The 21,124-nt window shown below is 37.6% G+C and overlaps 2 protein-coding genes across 3 annotated transcripts in view; one reads left to right on the top strand and one right to left on the bottom strand.

Annotated features, from left to right (window-relative positions):
* The window catches only part of LOC107707669 (uncharacterized), a 27,609-nt gene extending 13,699 nt beyond the window's left edge, over window positions 1-13,910 (bottom strand). Inside the window, exon 1 of one of the 2 annotated variants that reach the window (XM_016511747.1) lies at window positions 13,583-13,910. In XM_016511747.1, coding sequence (XP_016367233.1) covers window positions 13,583-13,867 — 285 coding nt within the window. In that variant the 5' untranslated portion in view covers window positions 13,868-13,910. Of the gene's footprint in view, window positions 1-2,262; window positions 2,667-13,582 lie in introns of those variants that run through there. The other variant, XM_016511748.1, reaches the window with a different exon arrangement.
* Window positions 5,059-21,124, top strand: part of LOC107707667 (filamin-A-interacting protein 1-like) — a 23,813-nt gene continuing 7,747 nt past the window's right edge. The window contains exons 1-4 of the mRNA XM_016511746.1: window positions 5,059-5,324; window positions 14,885-15,158; window positions 17,683-17,859; window positions 18,371-18,549. Coding sequence (XP_016367232.1) covers window positions 14,892-15,158; window positions 17,683-17,859; window positions 18,371-18,549 — 623 coding nt within the window. The 5' untranslated portion in view covers window positions 5,059-5,324; window positions 14,885-14,891. The remainder of the gene's footprint in view (window positions 5,325-14,884; window positions 15,159-17,682; window positions 17,860-18,370; window positions 18,550-21,124) is intronic.

The raw sequence follows: 21,124 nt of genomic DNA, 5'->3' as shown, positions 1-21,124 counted from the left end.
CGTTTTAGGGGGGCGTGGCAGAGTCTTAACTTTGATAAAGAATATCTCTTTGGTTTTGAGACTTTAGTCTTTGCAACTTTAGGGATCTTATCTATTCACGAACAGCTTGTAACACTCCAAAGAGAAAGGAAAACTTAACTCTTCACCTGAACAGTTTATGTTGTTCCTTGACCATCACAACATAGGGGTAGACATCACCTTTTCTGTGTTATCATGTTTGGTTCAGGAGATATGACACAAAATACATTATTTGGTTATGGCGGGAAGTTAAATGGTCGCCATGGCAACCACGAGGTGTTTTGCGAGGGCTCCATTTCTGAAAATGTTTAGGGCTGTAAACTACACAAGTGTACCAAGTTTCATGCTTTTATGAAAAAGTGAACATTACTTTCACATATCACCTGGACTATCTGTGATATTTTTCAGTTCATCTGAACGGATGCGCAGCGCACCTGTATTTGACGTACCGTAAACTCTAGTGTAACGGCGCACGACTCGCCATCGCTTTGGTGAGAGCAGAGAGAGAGTCTTACATACATGCAGAATTGACGCGCTACGTGTAAACGATATTCTTTGTTGTATTTTCCTGTCAAAATAACGGAGTTCCTTTGGATTTTTTCAGCTTTTAAAGGGGTCATATGATGCGATTTCAAGTTTTCCTTTCTCTTTGGAGTGTTACAAGCTGATTGTGCATAGATAAGATCCCTGAAGTTGCAAAGACTAAAGTCTCAAAACCAAAGAGATATTCTTTATCAAAGTTAAGACTCTGCCACGCCCCCCTAAAACGGCTCGTTCTAACACGCCCCACATATCTACCTCACTATGTGAAAATATCTGCGTAATGCCGCTCAAATGTGCACGCAAAGAAAGAAGGCATGGTTTCAGTAACCGCAGTTAGTGTTGAAGCAGCATGTCAGGGAGACGCTGTGTGTTTAAGTGCGAAAGCAAAAGCACTTTATTTGGATCACTTACAACAGAACAGCAATGCATTTTATGGACGACCGTTTCGTGAACCTAGGAGAGGAGGTAATTCTGACTTTGCTATGACAATCTGGCGCTTCTGAATCAGCTACTGTTTTGTTACTAGTTTAAGTATTTGCTATTGACTGTTCAAATGCGGAGTGTTGCGCATCGTGTGTGTGTGTGTGTGTGAGAGAGAGAGAGAGAGACAGGGTCACATCAAAGTGGAGTCAGCTGTCTTAACCACGGCTTGTGTACTGCATCATTACTGTGTCTGTCACGCGACTCTGTTCCCCTTTCGGGCTCTGTCTTTACATTTATTTTGAAAGATGAAGCTCGCGATTATGGTAAGGGGCGTTACATTTCCGACGAGTGCTTGCGGTGTTCGGCCAATCACAATGCACTGGGTCAGCTGGCCAATCAGAGCAGACTGCGCTTGTCGGAAGGAGGGACTTTGTAGAAAACGAAGCGTTTGAGAGAGGCGGGGCATAGAGGACCTACAATAATGTACAGTATTTGAAAAATAATGTGTTTTTTGAACATTAAAGCATGTCAACATATTCTGTTACACCAAATACACAAAATAAAGATCTTTACAAAAGCATCATATGACCCCTTTAAGAACTGCCGGGTTTTCCGATAGTGGGCGGAACTAATGCTCAAACTGCAATCTCATTGGCTGGTGCTCACCTATTATCATCCCTGTTTTGATTATCCAGAATGAATCCAGCAGCTCGTTAATCCTTAGTGCGTTTTATACTGTTCTTATTAGTAGAATTCATATTATTATTATTATTATCATCATCATCTTATCAGTATTATTGTTAGCTGTTTTACTTTTTTTTTTTTTTTACAGAAACCCTGAATGACCAACAAAGCACCACCACCAGTACTAAATTCAGTTAAAATGTCTATGCATTCATACATGGTTACCAAGTTTTAATTCTAATTACTAAAGTTCTATCATTAAATAATACTTGATTATTCTGATATCATATTATAATGCTTGACTGACTGATGTTAAGTGTGCTTTCAGATATTTAAAAAGCTGTGCCATTTTAAAAACATATACAGTATTATACAGTGTGTATGTATATGTATATGTATATATACACACACACACACACACACACACATATAGTATATCAGCCTGGCCAAATTTACTAGCCAATGGTGATTCAATTGCTAAGGTGTCCGTAGAGGGTTGGATACATTTCTCTGGTTATAGCAACTTGTAAAACGTACATAAATCAAGGCTTGTGCTACAGAGTTAAAAAGGTGCAGTATGTATAACTGTGTTACCTTTGAGCACACATAGATGTGTTTGGCTGTGGAATGGTTTCTCAGCCTGTCACAGAGCTGCTGCTGAGGCCGGCCACACAAACTTATCCACTTCATACACTTCTGCAGATTTCTGGCAGGTTTAGGGAACGGGTGAAACTGTATGTTGCCCAGCCTTTCTGGGTACCTGCTGTCTGCGTTGCAAGCCACATACGTGCACCTTTTCACCATTTTCCAAGTGAACAACCGACGTTAGTTTACTACGCCTAACATGCTTGTTGTCGGACTGTTTTGTTTGTCGGATTAAATGGCGGATAGCAACGGAGGCACATAACAACGCGTGACGATTGGTCAGATCGCCTGTCAATCAAACTGCCAGCAGCAGCCTATCCGTGACCGCGCTACATTTAAAGCTACATTTACCTTGAGTCCATACAAACAGCAACTTAATATAGTTCTGCAATACTAATACTAAAGTAAATTTAAGTAAACATTTTTATAACATGTTAACTTTATCGTCGAGCTTTTATCATAAACACACGATATCTGATCACTTTAACACTAGTTAAACAGAAAGAAAAAGACGAAAACGAAAGGTTTCCTGCTTTTGTCATTTTTTCACGTCAGCTTTTCGCTTGAAAGATTGGATCCAAACGCAAGAGGACAGCAGAGCATCAGTTACTGCCCTCATCACTGAAAAATAAGTCCTCTGAGCACAAAAAGCTCCAAAACTCAATTTTGTTTGAAATTAATTTTTAAATACTGTTAATAACAGTACCCGGTCAACAACACACATATATAAATAATTAAATAAATAAATCCATCCATCAATACACACATGCAGTACATCCAAAAATTAAATATAGCCGCATACTGCAGTCATCAGGCACCAATGGCAATTCAGTGGACAGCAATATGTTCAGTCATGTCTGGCAAGTGACAAATATGTATTCAATATCATTAGGACACATAAAAATTACGATAATAATTAATGATCAGTAAGCCTTAATTATGTCAAACTCTGTGAGTGTACCATGGATCTACATATGAATTCCAAAGCTTGCTTTATTGATTGAGAAGCTATTCAGCCATTTTACTCTGATACCAAATTATAGTGCTTCTCACACTTAATAGTTAACAATTAGTAGCTAAATAAATAATGAGATGGTGTGATATGCCATGAGGTTTAATTTTCCAAATTTTATTATTATGTACTGATATGGAAAACATGGATTTCAATTGAGTGTCCTTTCTTTTTCACATGACTATAAATATACATTTATACATACCTTACACACATAAATCTACAAATACACACTTACACTTATATGCATAGATACACTTATATACATAAACATACATTTACACTTATACACAAGAGGGTAAAATTAGGAGTTTACTAAGGCAAAACTCATAGTTAATAGTTAGTTAATAGTGAGAATTGGTCTCAAAACTAAAGTGTGACCTACACAAGCCTTACACTTACACATATAAATATAAATTGATTAATTTACACATGCATATACAAATGTGACTACACATGTACATACACCTTTGAAATCACACACAAAAATATTGTGTTATCGTGCGAAACTTTGCACACAAATGTTCCTCCCATATTATTTCCATTAAGGTTCTCAGAGGAACGCAATACTTTTGTGAGAGAACACAAAAGCATTGAAATGTACTTTTTACAGCCATCACTCTCTCAATTCGAACTTTTATTCTCATCAGAATTGAGTTCACAAATCTGCATTTATAAACTTGCAATTGCCATTGAAAAAAGTCTGAATTGTAAGATAAAATGTTGCAATTATTTCATTATTTTTTACAAGCTTCCATAAACTTTGTCTTGACTTTTTATAGTTATTATTTAAAGGGGTCATATGATGCTGCTAAAAAGAACATTATTTTGTGTATTTGGTGTAATGAAATGTGTTTATGCGGTTTAAGGTTCAAAAAACACATTATTTTCCACATACTGTACATTATTGTTTCTCCTCTATGCCCCGCCTTTCTGAAACGCGTCGATTTTTACAAACCTCATTGGTCTGAAAAGCGAGGTATGCTCTGATTGGCCAGCTATCCAGTGCATTATGATTGGCCGAGATATTGTCCTCTTTTGGAAGGCCAAACAAAGTAGTTTTGTTTTCACAACGAAGCACACAGTGCCTTCACAACATGGCAGCGGCGGCAACAATACTACAGCGAGAATAAAAGTTACGCCTTCTTTCTTTGCGTGAACATTTGGGCGGCGTTATGCAAATCTTCTCACATCGTGACGTAGACATGTGGGGTGTGTTAGAACGAGCCGTTTTAGGTAGGTGTGGCTGACTCTTAACTTTTATAAAGAATATCTCTTTGGATTTGAGACTTTAGTCTTTGCAAATTTATACAGATCTTCTTTATGCACCAAGAGCTTGTAACACTCCAAAGAGAAAGGAAAAATTGAAATCGCATCATATGACCCCTTTAAGAAAGAAAGAAGCTGTGAAGTGGTTTTGTATATATTATTTTATGATAATGGAAATCAACAGGATAGTTGCTGATCTAAGCTGGCTCAGCTAACTCCTCTGCTGCTTGAGCTTTCATAAGGTCAACTCCTACACTGTGTGTTGTCACAGCAGTTCCTGGACTGCATGCGGGTGGAGTAACAGGCCTGGAGGTTCTCTGATGTGAGGATCCGAAGGCTCAGCTGTCACTTCTGAGAGCCTCATGTCACTCTCACACCCTACTGGCTACAACGGAGTAAGCGAAGAGGTTAAATATAGCTCAGCAGCAGTGGAGCTGCACACAATCACTGATAGAGCAAGCATGTGCGGCGCTGCACCTCTTGTCCCTGGAATAGAATAACAGCTTCACTGTCCCCCTGTTTGTGACTCATTGATTTTACAGCCCGCCTAACCACTCAGTCATGCTTTCTTTCACTTGTTGACTCTTGGTTTGGAGCACCTGCTTCTCACTGGAGATCCTACAGAGGAAAGATCTTTGGATAATGGGTACCACTATCAGAAGAATGGTTCTGGAGTCTGTCTAAGCAGGAGCATACAGGAGTACACTAGCCCGAGGCTTAGGGACTGTGGGTAAGTGTTTCATTCAAGTGTTCTTGTTCTACGGGACTCCACTAATTGTTGTCACCACTTTATTAATAATTTACTAAAGATTGACACATGAGTGGAATATATATAATATATTGTGCAGTCTGTACTTTCTCCTAGACTCTCACACAAATTCCAGGCAACTGCAATACTTACATATGCAAGTGTGTCTTGAATTTGGACAGTAGTAAATTGCAAAGTAAAGCTATATATTGTATCATGTGACTGCGTACCATTCACTTTATAGAAGAAGTGCATTTCCAGTTGAAATATTTCAATTGCAGCATAAAAGTTACAGGTGCATCTCAATAAATTAGAATGTCGTGGAAAAGTTCATTTATTTCAGTAATTCAACTCAAATTGTGAAACTCGTGTATTAAATAAATTCAATGCACACAGACTGAAGTAGTTTAAGTCTTTGGTGGTCCCACATATGGGATTTAGAAGTTCGGTGACGTCACAACTGCCAAATTCAAACTGTGCTTTCCCGCATTAGCTGGCGCTGAGCTGGTTTTGGTTTACTCTATTCTGCTTCTTCAGGAGTTCAAGCACGTTGAGTTACAGTGGAATGTAACCTGTTAGAAAGGCATTCATGGCTATCACTTACATGTGTGGCTGCTGATATTCCCGAGACCGTAATTGTTATTTTTTATTCAGTAATTTTCAAGATGACTACACACCTTACAATTTTGAGTTGCAGGTCATGGCACATGCTGCAGTTATACTTACTGGTTTATACACTTCTGCTCATAAAATTGGAATAATTAAGATTTTTTAATGTAATTCTGACTTACAAGAACCAAGTCAGAATTGCAAAACCGTTATATTGTATAATATATAAAATTACATGATATTATATAAAAATATACAATATCAGCCAATTTAAATGTCCCCATTTATTACCATTCAAGTGGTTATTTACATTTATGTTCGCGCATTTAGAATATGCTTTTATTCAGAGTGACTTACATTACACTAAGGAATTCAAAGCAGTATTTTATCAGTTCATACATTCCCTGGGAATCGAACCCATGACTCTGACGTTGCAAGCGCTATGCTCTACAGTTTGAGTTACAGGATGGTAATATAGAAAATGTTCCTAAATGTAACTTTTCTTGAAATACAACATCACTTTTTTGTTAAGTGATTTTTGCACTGACCTTAACATTCTACCAAGCACGTTGAATAATCATTGCACGAAAAATATATATATTTTTTGTGGATAAGATCAGTTCAGCTGCATGTCATTTCCTCCCCAAAACTGCTCTGTGCACTTTTAAACACTCTGTAGACCAGTATTTGCATACATACTACAAGCTGAAATCCAATAAGACAACTGCTCCAACTGAACATAAGTTATGGATGGCTTATATAAATAGAAGCCGATGACTGTATACAGTAAGATGAACTGGGCAATATTTATTCATACAGTAATAGAAACTGATTGCAGATTATAAAATTATATAGAAGAGAATAATAAAACATAGATAATGTGCTTACTACCGTAATGTTTGTCTCTGCTTTACTGTTATCAGAGTGAAAGGTAACTACCATTACAGTTGATAGACTTTGACCTTCTTCCCTCCTCTGTGTCCATCAATCAGGTCATGTGTATTGTGTTACCTGACTGCAGTCTCCAACAAAAGTTGCAGTTTCTATTTTATATTCTAGATAGGTTTTGATTATGTTCCTTACATGGACACCTTTTAAAGCGAAGCAGGCACGCAAATCTGAGACTTCACCGTTTAGTTCACCGTGCATGTGTGCGGACTCCATGTCTTGCCAAAGCCACAATCGCAAATGCTACGACTCTCCTAGCCCTTATTTAGACACATTGGACCCATCATGTGATAGATCTTCTAAAACCTTTCTTCATTGGCAGCACAGGAATGCGCACTTTGGACAGCTGCTGGTACCAGCTGTGTCTCTTGGTTATCTTCAAGAGCAGACCAAATCAGGAGACAATAACAGCACCAGCTCAGCAAAGAATCAGGGATGTTCCATTGAGCACATTTGTCCTTAGTATGTACTTTAAAAATAGTTAAAATAAAATAGTAATCCTCTTTCCTCCCAAGTTTTTGAAAATAATTTTGAACATACACAAAAAATACAGTAAAACAGTAATATTATTAGGGCTGCCCTCGACTAAGGATTTTTCTGGTCGACTAGTAGTCGTTCATTTGAAGCATTAGCGACTAATCACACATTTATTATTAAACCATTAAATCATTATAACAACCCTCTACATTGCGAGTAAATCACTCGCATATGCGACTAAATCTTCACTCTGGGTGACTAAATTATGTCTAATATTAGCTAATGGCTAATAAATTCTGTGAAAAAAGTGTGTGAGTTGGAGGCTGAGTATAAGTTTAGCACAGATATATAGTGGATTGCACTTATATTTTACAAGAGTTTAAAATATTTTACCAAGTCATGTATGAATATTAATAATAATAATAATAACAACACGTTTTTACATGTATATAGCGCCTTTCAAGAACCCAAGGACACTTTACATAAAATTGTCAAAAAACACAAATAAAGTATGATCATATAACATGCAACACAATAACCGAAATAAGTAAAGATCTGACAATGAGAGGAAACAAATGAGATTTAAGTTTAGTCTTAAAGATGTGTTGTAAGGTGACAGCGAGGAGGTTTTTGGGGTGACTTGTTAATAGGGCCTCCATTTCCTAAAAGTTTATTTTTAGGGATTATATTATCTGTGGTATTAAGATATGTAAATCATTACAATGTACAAACTGTAAATCTGTAAGCGGCAACAGAATATACATCACACTGGATGAAAAAAATGGTATGATTGTTACTTTTATTTTTTTTTAACCCTGACCAGTCCTGTGTATTAAAAAAAACACCCAACATAGTTACTACAAATGGCTAAAGCAACTGTCAGACAAGCTTTATAAATAGCGCTTTACTATGAGTGCTGACACCTCTCAAAGACATGAAATCAAAGTATTGGTCCATCTATTCACAAGTTGCTGAGGGCTTTCTCTGGGGAGCTCAGACTGTAATGATATGACTGACAGCTCAATCAGATATTTTCCAGCCCATTAACCATGCAGACTCTGTGCAGCCTCCACATTGTGGATAAATATGTGATTCCACATAAAGGTCGCACAAACATACAATATGCTGGCTTTAACCTGTCTTACCTTTCAGTGTCAGATGCACATCAGATGAGACTGTGGTTGCCTGTTATCTGAGCCGCATTAAACTTTACAGTTGTTGTGATGATCAAAACACATCTACAGAAAGCGCTTCTTTTATAATCACTTCAGTTCAGCGCAAGTTCTGCACTCTCAAACAAAACCCTTATAATCAATGATGCTGTCCACATGGTCAGTGAATCCACATACTTATGCTGCCTTTAGGTGCACCTTGGAAACTTATACCTCTGAGTCAGGTTTTTTTTTTCTTTTTTTATTAAATAAATGTTTGTGTTACATGAAGCAAACTGTGAAAGTTGGGTAACTGAATTTACAGACCATTTATTCCATGGTCTGTCTGAATACTGGTTTTCTGGGCGGCAGTCCCTTATGAAGATGAACCATGATTTTACTAAAGTGACCTAGTTCAACTATATATCTGTAGATTTCCATGGTTACCGCTACAGTAAACATATTTTAAGCATGTGTAAACAAAAATATAACCTAATAAGTTGCAATTAAAGCGTATTGGATGTTAAAATGCGTTTCAAATATAAAGTTAAGTGGATATCATTACCCATTTTAATCTTAGTAATTTAATAGAACAAAATAATGTTCTTTTTAGCAGCATCATATGACCCCTTTAATAACTGAATAAATTTCATAATGTAAAAGTTCGTATTTAGAAGTATCGTATTGGTATCGACGATACTGACCTTTAAAAGTATCGGTATTGTAGCAGCACAGATCTACAAGTTACTCAATCAAAACTTACTTTGAGACGCCTGACAGTCACTCTGACTTGAAATGAGCCAATATACTTGCGCTTATGATCCTGTGCCAGGTTTTGCCACACATTCAGCGCTCCAGTTCCTCCAACAGTCCCTGAATTGAGGAAACAGTTCGGACTCGGACCGAACTGGACTAAATTAAATTTTTATGGTTTTTCATGGTTTATGTAAAAAGGTGAATTGATGAGGACTTGTTTATTCACTTTTTTTATGGTTTAGACATCCACGTTCCACATTATTATTGGGTGCTTTCAAAATATTTTTGTGTTTACGTTAAGTCATTGTGTGATTAGCCTATGAACAAACTGGTGAATTGGTTATTTGAATCAACTTTTATGAATAACCAAGGGTTTCAGCTAACAATCTTCTTTACTGTTCTACTGAAGAAAAAAGTCACCTACATCTTGAATAGCCTGAGGGTGAGTAAATTAACAGCAAATTTTAATTTTTGGGTGAACTATCCCTTTAAAATGATTACAATCCGATGTCAAATTAAAATAACCTGCAAAATCATGCATTATAATTCACTATTGCTCACCGATCTCTCTATATAGATTATAGATAAATTTTCAAAGGAGAAGTGCTCACTAACACAGATTTAGACAGATTTGTGAACAATATTTGAGAGAAAAAGGCCTTTTGTGTACATAGTCTTAGATTTTTGAGTTCAGCTCATGAAAAATGGGGGCAAAAACAAAAGTGTTGTGTTTATAATTTTTTCAGTATATATTATAGAGCAGTAATTTCCTGTACTATTTCTAATCGACATGCTCCTTATAATGGTTACAACTTGTGTATCATGTAGAATTTGAGTATGAGTTTCCCATTTGTAAATATGACTTTGCCATGTGCTCAGAATATGTAATTATAATATTTCTGACTGAAGGGCACATTACTTTATATGGAAAGCTGTTAGCCAATCACAAGAGTGAGCATTTACATTGAAGTCTTATAGAAGACACGACTCTTTAAACAGTTCAAATCAGGGGGACAAAATCAGGTTAAAAATTACCTTTTATTTCCAAATTCTGTCAGATTTTGAAGTAAAAACCCTACTAATAATATAAATGCACCACAGGAGACATAAAATTAAAAAATTGCAATGCATTACCCCTTTAACTAAAGAACTGACAGAACAGAACTTCACTAAAAGTTCATAAATCCATTTATTACATAATCTGTTCCACTGGAAAGATTGCAACAACTTACGTAAGAGAAGTTTTACTGCGCTTCATGAATAGGCCCCAGTGTAACAGCTTGAAAAACAGCTTGAATAGTAACTATTAAACCATTCTTTAAATATGTTTACACACTAGAAATGATAACCATAAACATAGGTTTGAGAAACCATTTTGCTTGTCCACTAATGGTGTTGTGACTTTGGAGCTTGGACAGATATTTAATACAGCAGCACTGTATAAACACAAGTTATTCCTAGCCTTATCTTGCCAGTTGGGTCTAAACAGATCAATGAAAAAATAGCACCAAAGCAGTGTTTATTACAACACCATTAAACTCTACTGCAATGGTCTCAAACTCAATTCCTGGAGTGCCACAGCTCTGCACAGTTTAGCGCCTCCAACCCTAATTAAACACACCTGATCCAGCTAATCAAGCTCTTCAGGATTATTAGAAACTTCCAAGCAGGTGTGAGTTGAAGCTAAACTCTGCAGAGCTGCGTGTGGCCCTCCAGGAATTGAGTTTGAGACCACTGCTCTACTGCAATGCAAATGTGTTGCTCTCGGATAGTGTTTTAGTATTTTCACTTACAGTTTACTTCAGAATTAACAACAACGGAGAGATAGGGAGAGATAGTTGTCACAAATAGGAATTTAGCACAAGGGTTATATCACAGTTACTATCAGGATTTGAGTCAAAAGTTCAATTGCACCTATTGTTATTTTCACTAGCTGTATTATACAGCTTTCACTACTGTATCATATTTGATATGCAAAACACAATGAAAACTCTGTACTAAAACTAGTAAGTATTCAAATATCATCATCTTATTAAGACATATTATTGGGGCATATAGAGTGACAACTGATTAGGGCTGTCGCGATTCGTCGATTTTATTCGACTATTTACAGAGATTGCATTAATTTAGGGCTGTCGCGATTTGTCAATTCTATTCAATATTCGATTTTTAAAAAATCCTCGACTTCATTTTGCCTGCGTCGACTAACCGGAAATTACCGGAAGTGGCGCATTTCACGGACGAGAATCCATAAAACACATTATTAGACTGTTTTTATAATTGTTTTAAATTTATTTTTTATATAAATTATATAAAAAAAATTTTTTTTTTATAATTTAGAATTATAATTAAGCATAACTGTGAATTCACAAATGCTACGATTTAATTAAATAATTATATGTGATGCAGTTATAGGCGTGTGGGTTACGTACGTGCATCTCACAGCAGCTCCATTCACAGTAAATGCTGTTCCACAGGAACTGTTATCATTTTTTAATAATAATAACTTTTAATAATACAATTTTAATACTTGATTCTAGTGGACTCTAAACATTGCATTTATTTAATGTGAAAACCCAACTGTTGGGGTTAATTGAAAGATTTTTTCCCCCTTTGTAGTTGCACTCACAGCTGTAATGAACAGAAGCCCAGAATATGTGGATATATTGACATTAAGAACATGCTGACTTTCGCAGACTTTTGTAATTATTTTCTTTTTATTTCATTTTTATTAGGTTTGTTTACATTTTTACTCTTTTAGTTTTACATTTAGTCAATGGCTTGTTTTCATGTATACTTTTTTATGGTACACTACTGAATGGCAAAGTTGCAAGTTTAATAAAATGTTCTTTAAAATTGTTGTTGTTTTTGTGTGTGTGTGTGCGTGAAATTAATCGTTTAGATTAATCGACAAATTAGTCGATAGATTAATCGAAATAAAAATAGTCTTTAGTGGCAGCCCTACAACTGATATTTACATATAATTTTGTTTAACCTGTTATACTCTTATAAAGATCATCTTTATCTTACTTTTTGGCCACATAAATACCAGCAACTTCTCAAAAAATATCTGCATGCACTATTTTTGCTTTGGAAGTTTGTAAATACATAATCATCATTGGCAAGTAGGGCTGGACGATATGGCCAAAATTGATATCACGATATATTTCTTAATTTCGGTCGATACGATATAATTCCGAAATCGATATGAACACTATTTATCTGAAATAGAAATCTTTTTACGAAGCGTTTGTGAATCCGGAGGAGAGTTTTCAGGAAGGTCTGTTTTACGCGCAAATTACTCAGAATTTACTCATATATTTACGAATGTTTCATGAATGAGGCCCAATATTTTTGCTCAATTTCGCTGATGAAAACAGTTCCCATCAAAGCCACAGCAGAACTGTTTTGTGTCTCCGTCCGAGCAACACGGCGGTGTTTTGTTACTGAATGAATCCAAGTTTTTATGCATTCAAACAGTCATTTGCCGCCACCTACTGGTTTTGTTTGATATTTAAAACTGTCATTGCATTTTCCCCAACATTTCTTATTTGTATGTTTAAAAAAATATTTAAAACATTAATCTTATAGAATTCTTTATGCATTTGAAATTTTGCAGTGTAAATGCATTTATGGCACCTCCGCTTCATCAAACAGTCTGTGTGTAAATACATCTAATGCCACTTCAGATGCAGCTTCTATGCGTTTACTGCAGTGGAAGGATGGAGTTGATGGAGTAACGGTTCTACAGTTTCTTATTATTCTAACTGAATTAATTGAAACAATGTAAGAATTTGATGTGAAAAATGACACATTTAATAAGGTCAGTGAAAAAATGACAAATTAAGAAACAGTGGGAAATTACATATGTTTTGTTTTATACAGAAACCCCTTTTCCGTTAATTGTTATTTCTACCTCTTTTCTAGTCACAGAGCACTTTGTTTTGAGAGTTGTTTAAGTGAGAGAACATCTGTAACTTTGTCCAGATTGGGGGAATTGTTATGTTTAATACTTTTTGATTATGTAAGTAATTTTTTTGCATTAAAAAGTATAGATTTTTTGTTTGTATATGCTGTCAATTGTAGTTTTTAGAAAGAAAATCGGAATCGGCAAAAATCGGTATTGGCAGGTCACACTTACAAAAAAATCGGAAAGCGGAATCGGCCAAGAAAATTGCAATCGGTGCATCTCCAGTTTCAGTGCATGTCTCTTTAAATGCTAACGACCTCTGCTCACCCTGCCCCTCTCTCCGAGGAAGAGGAAAGGCAAAGGTTCATAAAAAAAAACCTTATACTCACTTTTTCTGGAGGTGAAGCTGGGTCACAAACAGTTGGTACCGATCCATCCTTCAGGACCAACTTTTTAGCAAAACCTGCTTTGTACTGACCCTCGTTTGCAAAGCAGTCTGGTGTGAAATGATTCGAGCAGACATAGACGCATTTAGGTAGATCGGGGGGCGCTTTCCCTTTAAAAGCAAAAGTAATCCACTGTTCCTTCAGCGGCTCAGATGTCGGGAGTAAATGACGACTGTAGTGTTCATTATTACATCCAACAACAAAACACCTCAATCGCTTAGGAGCCATTCTTGTCTTCACGTGCTCCGGCGTCCAAACAATGGCAGACTGTTTACAGTAGGGATAGGCGTATTAATCGATCCCGAAGTATCGATACTGATGCGAGTATCAAAAGTATCGATACTCAAATAAAAAATATCGATACTAAGGTGTGTTTTATATACCGGGGATTTTGTTTATTTAACAAAAAATAATGCATACAATATGCATAGAATTTTGCGAATTTCATGCTCATCTGAACACACGCAAATGCTGCAAGACTGAACCGATCAATCACAGAGAGCGTTCACTCACTTCTGACAGTGCATTCAAACAGGGCTGCGTTTCCCAAAAGTAGGAAGGGTTCATGCTTTTGGGAACGGCAGCCCGGAACAATGCTTATCAGAGGACAGAAAATAACATATATGTTTCAGTTATTTCACAAACAAATTGAAATCGTAGCCTACATAGTTTGTGCAATTACATTTATTTAAATTGAACGTTAAAAGTTCATATTGATCATGTTCTATTCTGTAATGTTAATGTAAATCATACACTGTCAGCAGGGCCAGCCCAAGCTTGAATGGGGCCCTAAGCAGAATTTTATTTTGGGGGCCCTCGGTGCCTCCAATACGACTGATTATTATTGTCAATGCTTGATTATTCGCACACTAAATCTAGCATACCCATTATCAGTTTTATTTGTTGTAGCTCTGTTGCTTACATCATACCAATGTCTGCCTGACATGTTTTTACCCTTCTACGATTTTTAATTGTAACAGTAGCAAACCCACAAGTGTGGTCAGGTGTTAATTTGCACTTTAACATTCAAAGTCTTACAGTACTAAGTGGCCTACTTAATGTGGTGTACTGAAATGTAGCTAAATAAACCAGCAGACAATGCATTAACGGAACAGAATGTTATTTTGACAACATAAATTATTAAACACAGCAGCAAGTTATCTGTACATCTAAAACAACTCTTAATCTATTGTAAAAGTGAATTTTGCATCCGATGTGCCCTTTAAAGTCGTCTTCTTTCCTCAGGAGGAAAATGAGGTCCAAAGATAATACAGTGGACAGTATGATTAATGAAGTTCTGGTTGTCACGCAAACTTCACATGATGCCAAAGAAGAAGAGGAGGAGAAAATGCTGGAGACAGAAAAGACTATCAAGGTTAAACATGTGGATGATGAAGAGAAAATCGGACCTAATAAGGAAGATAAATCAGCACAGAATGATGACCAAATGTTTGGGCTCAGAGATCTGTCCAAAGACAACCTACTGAAACTGCTTGGGATCATGGAAGGAGAGATCCAGGTAAAATATTTATTCATGAACTGTGAAAATGAAAGATTATCATCTGTCATCAACTTCTACTTTGGTAGGCTACTTACAGACTGAGGTACCTCAGCTGCAGATATTTATTACGTAAATGTTTTAATGTCATAATACATTGTTTTAATGTAGCATTGTCACATCATTTTTAATACTAAGTTTTGGTTCTGGATCATCTTACTTCCTCTGCCAGTCAGCCATTGATCCATATCCCACAATTCCCCCGAGCCATATGTGTAATAATTTTCTTAATTGCACATTTTTGACTGTTGTTGTCACTCCAAACAGAGAAGAGGGAGAGATTATTCATCATTTAGATGCCTTCCCTGTTGAAAAAAACAGCATATGCTGGTTAGGTATGTTTTGACGCTGGGATGCTGGTTTAAGCTGGTCCTTTGCTGGTTTATGCTGGTCCTTTGCTGGTTTATGCTGGTCCTTTTGCTGGTTTATGCTGGTCCTTTTGCTGGTTTATGCTGGTCCTTTTGCTGGTTTATGCTGGTCCTTTTGCTGGTTTATGCTGGTCCTTTTGCTGGTTTATGCTGGTCCTTTGCTGGTTTATGCTGGTCCTTTGCTGGTTTATGCTGGTCCTTTGCTGGTTTATGCTGGTCCTTTGCTGGTTTATGCTGGTCCTTTGCTGGTTTAAACTGGTCCTTTGCTGGTTTATGCTGGTCCTTTGCTGGTTTATGCTGGTCCTTTTGCTGGTCCTTTTGCTGGTTTATGCTGTTTTTTTTTCTGGTTTATGCTGGTCCTTTTGCTGGTTTAAACTGGTCCTTTTGCTGGTTTATGCTGGTCATGTGCTGGCAAAGGACCAGCATAAACCAGCAAAGGACCAGCATAAACCAGCAAAGGACCAGTTTAAACCAGCAAAGGACCAGCATAAACCAGCAAAGGACCAGTTTAAACCAGCAAAGGACCAGCATAAACCAGCAAAGGACCAGTTTAAACCAGCAAAGGACCAGCATAAACCAGCAAAGGACCAGTTTAAACCAGCAAAGGACCAGCATAAACCAGCAAAGGACCAGTTTAAACCAGCAAAGGACCAGCATAAACCAGCAAAGGACCAGTTTAAACCAGCAAAGGACCAGCATAAACCAGCAAAGGACCAGTTTAAACCAGCAAAGGACCAGCATAAACCAGCAAAGGACCAGTTTAAACCAGCAAAGGACCAGCATAAACCAGCAAAGGACCAGTTTAAACCAGCAAAGGACCAGCATAAACCAGCAAAGGACCAGTTTAAACCAGCAAAGGACCAGCATAAACCAGCAAAGGACCAGTTTAAACCAGCAAAGGACCAGCATAAACCAGCAAAGGACCAGCTTAAACCAGCATCCCAGCGTCAAAACTTACCTAACCAGCATATGCTGGTTTTTTCAACAGGGTTGTAGCACATTTTAGGAGATTTTTAATCCTGACTTGTATGGTTCGTAATACAATACAGAATATTTAATTGCAAGAGGTGTTTTTACCATGCTGAACATCTCTGTCTCTTTCTCTCTCTCTAAATATATAAAAGGTTTCATTCAGTTTGAGGTGGTCTAGTGTCCACCAAAGGGGTTGTAATAAACATTAAAATTTTTAATGTCTGATACGTGGAGGATTCAGAGTGAAATAACCTGTAGCCCATGTTTTCATATTATAACATACCCAACAAAACTGAAAACCGCGCCAGGTGTTCTGACAAATAATGCTACCTATCAGATTATGCTACCAACACTGTATTTATCCTACTGTAAGGGTAGGTTTAGGGTTGGGGTAGGTGTACATGTTAATAAAGCCTCACACCTTATTAATATCATGCTGGAAGCAAAATCTGATAGGTAGCACTTTTCGCTATCGAATTAAGCTACCATCTGTTTTAATGGGAGGTAGCAAAATCTGACAGGGTAGCACAAATCGTCAGAACACCTGGAATCAACTGTTGCTACAGTAACGCACGCAAGTTAATGTGTACAGCGCTCTTTTTAAAGTGATAATGTGGTCATGACTTCAGCAAACAGTTCTTCGCACAGTTTAATAAAATAAGGTTACAGAGCGTGAATTTGATCATTCAGATTAAATGTACACGTGTGTTTTAGACACTTAGGCTACTGTACGTTATGTTCACGCTTCCATCCATCGAATTTTCGACGTCTTTTAGGTTATGCCAATACACTTTCAGGGGTGGAAAAAATTACTATTTAAGATAAGTCTCAGCTATAAAGAAATGCATGTTGTTTACAAGTAAATCTTCATATTACGAAGAAGTTTAAGTAAATTTTCTGGCATATTTACGTCTTTCAGGTTTTGCCAATGGTATATGACCCATTTCAGGTGTGGCCAAATTACTATTCAACATCAGTCAAAGCTATACTGAAATGTATCTTCATATTTACAAGAAAATCTTCACATTACGTGTGTGCTACTTTCTACGACTGCTTTACATCAAATGATCATTTAGGTCAAATCCCCCCATAATTCGTACCGTGAATATATCCCAAACCATTTATGATTTTTACTTGTCACCCAGGCACGAGAAGATGTGATCCATCTACTGAGGTCTGCGCTGCTGAGTCGACCAGAGGAGCTGGAGTCCCGTTATGGCTTATCAGGGCCGACCCGACCCCTGCAAGCCCTGCAGAGAGACCGAATGCTCAGCAACAACCATGCACAACATGAAAATGTGTATGATAAGCCAATGGCAGAGGTACACGCACAGAGAAACGAATAACAGTGACTAGTTCACCCAATAATAAAGCAATAAGTGCCTAACAACGCCCCTTAGCTGTTATAAATTCACTGTAAACCATGGCTTCACGGGGCTTATTGCTTTTATAAAACGGTTATTCCACATACGTAGTTAGGTTTCACAAAATAAAACAGAGCAAATAAAGTGTAATGATATTAATAAAAACAGTATTCTTCCACCAAACAATGTAGTTCCTCAGAATCAGTTGTGGTTGCAACAAAGTGGTTGCCAAGCAACACACAAAGTAAACAGCTTCGAACGCGGCTCAACCAATCAGAATCAAGGACCGGAACTCTCCGTTTTATAAAGAAAATTCTGTCATGGTTTGGAACAAGGGTGAGTAGCCTAAATGATGACAGAATATTCATTTTTTTGGATGAACTATTTCTTTAAAGTCAACAAAAAGTGCAAGCCCTTCCCTCTGTTAGTTAGTCTTATAATTGTATTTTTTACTGTCTGTATGCCTCAGCTGGACAGATTGCGGGATAAGCACAAGGACTCATATCGCCGTATGCTGGAACAGCTCTTGCTGGCTGAGAAAAGCCACCGGCGCACTGTCTATGAGCTGGATACTGAGAAACGCAAACACGTGGACTACATGAACAAGAGCGATGACTTCACCAACCTCCTGGAGCAGGAACGAGAGAGGTGAGAGAGGAGAGAAATGGTACATTTCACGAGTTTGCCTGCCCATTCAGTCAATGGCAAACAAACGTGGCTTGCTGTTTACGAAGGAGGCTCGAACCCGAGGTGCGGCTCGAGCTCCGAGTAAGAACCCCACTATGATTAAACAGTGTGGTGGAAAAGAGAAGGGAATAGAGGAGGAGAAGGGGATGTGGAGGGATGCTGGAACGGAGCAATGGCTGCTGCTTATATACGGTCGTTGTGATGATTGGCGGGACTGAATGATTAGGGTCCTCCCGAACCTACATTGGGATCTTAATTTAGTACATTTTCTTTCTTTTTTTTTGTGATCAACTTTTTCACGTCTTTCAAATTTAAACAAAATAACATAATTGGAACAAATGGTCACGGAAGAAGGAATAACAGACATATTGCCAATAATTTGACAGTCGGACAAGAAAGAGAGAAAATAAACAAACAAATAAATACAAGGGTTACATTATATAATAATTTCTTTATATAAATCATTAAAGTGGAAGAAAAATGTTGCCAGGCATCAATGGTCCCAGGTTTGGCCTTATTAATTCATGCTGTTGTATACTCACAAGTCACAATTTTAAGGAGGCTATGAATCCAGTATGTTTTTGCACACATGTGCGGTGTAAAACAGTTCTACTGTCTTCTTTGCAGCTGTGAAACAAGCGAACAACATTCTCTTCTGCCCATAAATCAGAGTCAACATTAAGAAGACATAAACTTGGATTGGGGATGTAGCCAATTTTCAGTAAGGAGGACAAAACAAAATGTACATGAGTCCATAGATTAGAAACAATTTGACATTCCCAGAACATATTGTTACAGGGCGAACAAGACGTGAGACGTGCGGATCCATGTGCAAGGCTTTATTTACAAAGGTGTGGTCAATAAACAAGCAAGGGTCAGACAATACGGGTATATCACAGGGAAGACAAAGAATTTTCCTAGGGCTAGCGTGGGTCTTCGATCTGCAAACAGTATCCAGTGGGCTTGACAAGAGGAGTATTCCAATAACACGAGCAATAGTCCAGGCGAGGTGCAAACACAGTCCGAAACAGCAAAACAAAGGGTTAATCCAAGAAACACAGGCAGAAGGTCAGGAAACAGATAACAAGGCAACTCGAGGTGGCTAGACTAGAACTAGAACTGGGAACTAGGAATGGCTCCGTAATGCAGCTATCGCTAGAGGAGTGATATGCGCTAAACAATACTCGGCAGTTTGAGAACGATCTGAGTGAGTGTAATATAGTGTGTGTGTGATTGGTTACAGCTGTGTGCAATCAGTGCAATGGATGATGGGAAATGTAGTCCGTGGTGACGTGTAACAGTCTGTGTAGTGAGAGAGTCAATATGATGGACGCGTGACCTCTGGTGGCGATCGGACGGAAGTACATGGACAGGATTCGTAACACATATGATGAAGACAGGTACCTGCCTGGTAATGTAGTATTACAAATATGGCAGTTATAAGTTTCATTTAGAACATTTTCTGTAAAACTAATTCACAAGTATCTGTACTTTATCCGAGTATTTTTATTTTGAGAAACTTGTACTTTTTCTTCACTACATTCTAAAGCTTAATGTCGTTGTTTTTACTCCACTACATTTATTAAAAACATGTGGTTCCTCGTTATTTTGAACTGGAGAAATCATCACCCACTCCAAGACGCGATAGCAGTGTCGGATTCGTGAACAAGATTATTTTTTTAATGAACCTGTTAAATTAGTTCGCAAATGTCATTGAACGATTTATTCGTGAATTGGACTGATCAGATTGCAGCTGTTCTCGAGTCAACAACTGACTGATTCAAATGATCCAGTCAGAGCGATTCTCCTGATAACAATTCAGTAAATTCACAAGTCTGACCAAGAACAGAAGATCCTCAGGGCTTTAGTGTTGTGCACAAAAAGTAACCCAGCTAACACACAACATACCAGTCACGAAATGTATTGGTACTTTTTGGTAATTTCATGACTTGCTAAATGACAATGTAACTAGGACGTCACACTCGTTATTTCATTACCATCAAATTACCAACTCACAACATGGTTAGTACAAACTTTTGGCCCAGTTATGTACTAATTTCATAATACTTTGGTAATTCTGTCAGGACCACTATCGTCAAAGATGACGGACAATTAGCATACAGTTTGGATTGGCGGTATGGTTCTGTTCTGGGCAAGAATTCCCTGCGCATCCATGCAGCCTAGCATGGATTAGAGCAGGGAGAGCAGCGATAACCCCCCAGGGTAAACAGAACAGAACCAACATGAATGTATTGCAGATATCGTTAAAGTTCAATAATTTAATGTACACATTTAGAATTAGTCTGATTCAAAGGAGAATCAGAAGGCTGAATCCTGACTGACAGAGGAGGAGTTGGGGATGGAGGAGGGTAATTAGCTATTGAGCAATGCGAAAACTGCTGATAATACTGAAGGACCTTATATATGAATGCTTAGATAGGTGTCGTATTCCTATAGGTAGATGGGGATCAGCTGAGAGTCAGCTGATGCGAGCTTGACTAACGTGACCTGCCAGAACTGACGCTACGCTAGATAT

Source organism: Sinocyclocheilus rhinocerous, unplaced genomic scaffold (genome assembly GCF_001515625.1).
Source record: "Sinocyclocheilus rhinocerous isolate Xijiao unplaced genomic scaffold, SAMN03320098_v1.1 scaffold955, whole genome shotgun sequence".
In the NCBI taxonomy this organism is placed as follows: Eukaryota; Metazoa; Chordata; class Actinopteri; order Cypriniformes; family Cyprinidae; genus Sinocyclocheilus; species Sinocyclocheilus rhinocerous.
The sequence above is the reverse complement of the archived record's forward strand: the minus strand, read 5'-3'. Positions and strand labels throughout refer to the sequence as shown.